Source organism: Bison bison, unplaced genomic scaffold (assembly GCF_000754665.1).
Source record: "Bison bison bison isolate TAMUID 2011002044 unplaced genomic scaffold, Bison_UMD1.0 scf7180017861976, whole genome shotgun sequence".
Classification (NCBI taxonomy): Eukaryota; Metazoa; Chordata; class Mammalia; order Artiodactyla; family Bovidae; genus Bison; species Bison bison.
This window is the reverse complement of record NW_011492548.1, coordinates 17,622-21,673: the sequence shown is the minus strand read 5'-3', so window position 1 is coordinate 21,673 and position 4,052 is coordinate 17,622. Positions and strand designations below refer to the sequence as shown.

The 4,052-nt window shown below is 41.6% G+C and overlaps 1 protein-coding gene across 1 annotated transcript in view; it reads left to right on the top strand.

The window, feature by feature from the left end:
• Positions 1-4: 4 nt before the first annotated feature.
• The window catches only part of LOC104983192 (membrane magnesium transporter 1-like), a gene marked incomplete at its 5' end in the record, with an annotated part of 8,944 nt that continues 4,896 nt past the window's right edge, over positions 5-4,052 (top strand). The window contains 3 exons of the mRNA XM_010832650.1: positions 5-53; positions 1,275-1,376; positions 1,492-1,580. Of these exons, the coding sequence (XP_010830952.1) occupies positions 5-53; positions 1,275-1,376; positions 1,492-1,580 (240 nt within the window). The remainder of the gene's footprint in view (positions 54-1,274; positions 1,377-1,491; positions 1,581-4,052) is intronic.

Here is a 4,052-nt window from a genome sequence, read left to right as displayed (position 1 = left end):
GGTGGGCATTGGCCTCTTTGCCTTAGCCCACGCGGCCTTTTCCGCTGCGCAGCGTAAGTGCCTGGGGGACAGGGACAGCTCCCATGCGGGACTCTGCGGGCGGCGTGTGGGCGCACCCAAGAAGGAGTGTCGGACCGAGTGGCCCAGAAATGGTCATTTGAGACCTTAGAGTTTGGGGTGACTGTGAGAAGCGGTGCGGGGCTCCCCGGTGGAAAGCTTGGAATCTGAGGAGAGTGGGGCAACTGGGATTACAGCAGGGTTGGAAGGGGATGTTGGGGAGAGGGGATCGGTGGGCTGCGGGGTGGGCAGAAAGGGAGCCTTTCCGGGAATCTGGGAGAAGTGTTGTCAGATCCATCGCGGGGTTGGTAAAGTGTCAGATCGAGGACTTCGGATGCTCATGGTTCCATGACAACTAGGTGGACAGCGTCTTGGGCACTCCTGGGTTTTCCAGGAGGACTGAGAAGTTAGGTGACCACTTGCCTCTGGGAGGCACTGTGATATGGGGCAAAGAGCACCGGGCTGGGAGACTGGAGGGCTGGTTCTTAAAAACTTGCTTTACCGCTAAATCTGTGACCTTGGGCATATCATATCCCTTCTCTGATGCTTCATTGAGGTGGATTTTAATTCTTGCCCTTTCTATGTCAAAGAGTGATTGGGAAGTTTAAGAAAAAGGCAAAGTAAAAGTACTTTATCGTACATATACAATTGTATTGTCAAGAAGAAACTTAGACTCCAGCAGAGGATGCAGTGCAGTGAGACGGTTGATCTGTTTGGAGGTCTTCCTTCTCTCCTAGACCAAGGGTTAGCAAACTCTAGCATGTGGGTCAAATGCAGCCTCCCTCTTGTTTTTGCAGTGAGCTAAGAATGTTTTTAGAGTTTTAATTTGTTGGGGGTGGGGGGAGCAAAAGAATATCATTTTATGATCCATGACAGTTATATAAAATCCACGTTTCAGTGTCTGTCGGTGGTTTTATTGGCACACAGTCATGCCCGTTTAGGTATTTTCTGGCTGCTTTCTAAGGGCAAAGTTGAATAGTTGCAACGGAGATAGTAAAGCCTGCAAAGGCTAAAATATTTATTATCTGGCCCTTTACAGGAAAAGTTTGCTGATCTCTTTTGTAACCTATAGAGCCCACGAGGGCAGGGATGATGTATATTTTGTTCATTGCTGTAATCTCAGTGCCCAGCATAATGTTCCCTACAGTAGTTACTCAATAAATTTGTTGAATGAAGGGAGGAAATTCAGAGTTGAACTTTTTTCCTTTATTTGCTAGATTACTTTCCATCTTCAGGAATAAAGTGGAAAAGGAAATGCGAATTCCTTCAAAGCTCCAGTTTTCAAGATAAAATCTTTCGTTCTATGTATTATGTATACGGTAATTAAAATGATCCAATTATTAAAATTACATTTTTAGATACATGTATTATGACAACATTTGTCTTGACAAAAATTCAGCTTTAATTTTTTAAAAATTTATTTTGAAATTTTAGATTTACAGAAAGGTTACAAAGATAGTGCAAATAGTTACTGTATTCTCTTCACCCAGTTTCTCTCCTTGGTAACATCTTCCATTACTATGGTATGATATCACAACTAGGAAACTGACATTGGTATATTACTATTAAGTACAGTCTAGCTTTTATTTGGATTTCACCAGTTTTCCCATTAATGTCTTCTTTCTATTCCAAGAATCAGTCCAGGATATCACATTACATTTAGTCCTCATGTTTTCCCTGCCTCCTTTCTCTGTGACAGTTTCTGCAAAACTGTCTTTAATGATGACAATAATAATAGCTTACCATGTGCCAGGCACTGAACTAAGCACTTTATGTGTATTGTGTAATTCAATCCTTCCAAAATCCCTGTGAAGTGAAGTGAAGTGAAGTCGCTCAGTCGTGTCCGACTCTTTGCGACCCCGTGGACTGTAGCCTACCAGGCTTCTCCGTCCATGGGATTTTCCAGGCAAGAATAGATATTATTGTTATTATCACCTTTGAAAGTTGAAGAAATTGAGCCACGCTGCTAGGAAACTTGCACAAAATTACAAAGATGATAAATGGGGAGGCTGGGCTTCAAATACAAACAGTTTGATTCTAGAGCCTATGTGCTACATTGCTTGGTAAAATTCGGTCTTGAGTAATTGGTTGAAATTGCGATGTGCTTAGGTGCTAGAAGGTGCAGTGATGTCCTGAGGGAGTTCAGAGTCAAATGGAGAAACAAGTGATTCAAGCAGCAGTCACCATAAAGTGATATAGATGCTAAAAGTAAAGATACATGGAGATGGGAGCAGTTGTTTTTTGGAGGTGGGGGAAGGGGTTAAGAGGTACCTAGAGCCTTGCTGATCAAGTGTGGTCAATCATCTGGGACCTTGTCAGAAATGCAGAAACTCAGACCCCACCTCAGATATGTGGAGTCCGAATCTACATTTTAATAAGATCCCCAGGTGATTGTATGCACATTCATTTGAGAAATGCTGCCCTAGAGGAGATTAGGATACAGTGGTACTGTGTCATTTTCTACTATAGACTTCAGCTGTAAAATATTACAGTCCTAGAGCAAGGAGACAGGTGACAGAAGTCCAACCCTTTCGTTTTACAGATGAGGGAATATCCTACTAAGGTAGGGTTAGAGTCAGATTAGGCTTCAAGCAAAGAAAGGTAGCTGGGAATTGGACAGTAGGAAGTTAGCCAAAACCTACTTTGGCATTGGTTTAATTTTTCTTTTACACCTGTCCTGTGATGAAACTTGTGAGATAAAACCAGAAATGTCTCTAAACACATTCTCTTTTAAGAATCAGTGAGTGCATGCTTACTCACAATTTGAGTTTTTAAGCATGTTATATTAAGTAGAGGGCTTCCTTGGTGGCTCAGTTGGTAAAGAATCCACCTGCAGTGCGGGAGACCTGGCTTCGATCCCTGGGTTGGGAAGGTCCCCTGGAGGAGGGCATGGCAATCCACTCCAGTATTCTTGCCTGGAGAATCCCTAAGGACAGAGGAGCCTGGTGGGCAGTAGTCCATGGGGTCACAAAGAGTCTAAGACAACTGAGCAACTAAGCACAACACATATTAAATTAAGTAGAGACTGCTAGGTTCCTCTAGAATTAGGATTTTGTGTTTTTATGTGAGATGAGAATGCCTTGTGGCATTTATCACTGCAGTAGGACCTCTTTACAATGCTCATGTTGGAAACAGACCATTATTACCATTGAGGCTAATTGTATCTTGTCAGATTGTGGCAGCAAGTAGCACCCTATGGTGCTGTGGCATGCTCATCTTTGCTGTGATGAACTTTATTTTGGCAGAGCGCCTATCCTGTATCTCCTTTGATTCTTATATTATTCCCATTTTACTGATGCAGAAATCTAGGCAGTGAAAGGATACTATATTCTCAGGCACATTCACCCTCTCCCTCCTACATTTTAACACTCTGAGGTTGAGATACATGTTACAGTCCACTAGAGTGTCTTTCACATTGAATGAGATTATGATAAACTGAAGAGCTGGTGTTATGATCCAGGCTTCTCAACTTCCAAACCTTGATCCTTTTCCTTCATACCCTGCTGCCTCCTGAGGCTAAGGCAGTAGCAGAATTAAATCATAGAAGCAGAAATTGATGTACAGGAATTACTCCTATTCCAACGCTGCCCCAGGATATTCTCTTGAGAAAAACATTTCCATAGCAATATTACTTTGTCCATATTATGTAATGGTAGTGCTATTTTAGAGTTGAGATTTTTCTGTAGACTTAATTTTTAAATAATTGTGATTTCTTTGATCAGTTAGTGAAAGAATTTAAGAGAATTCTAGTTTTCCTGTAATAATGAAAGAAAAGTTGTTTAGGTATTTCTTCCTTAGTTTGCTCACTTTTTACTCTTCTGTTTTATAGGATGAGAAAGCAGGTCATGATGGGAATAAAATAGTTCAGGATCAGACTGACTGCCTTAGAAGATAGAGGTTTTTGAGGAATCCAGGATTAGCATTGTTTGTTTTAGCATATGTCAGTTGTTTCTTTGGTATATTGATTTGCTTGCATTTTAAGAAAAATGGGCTAC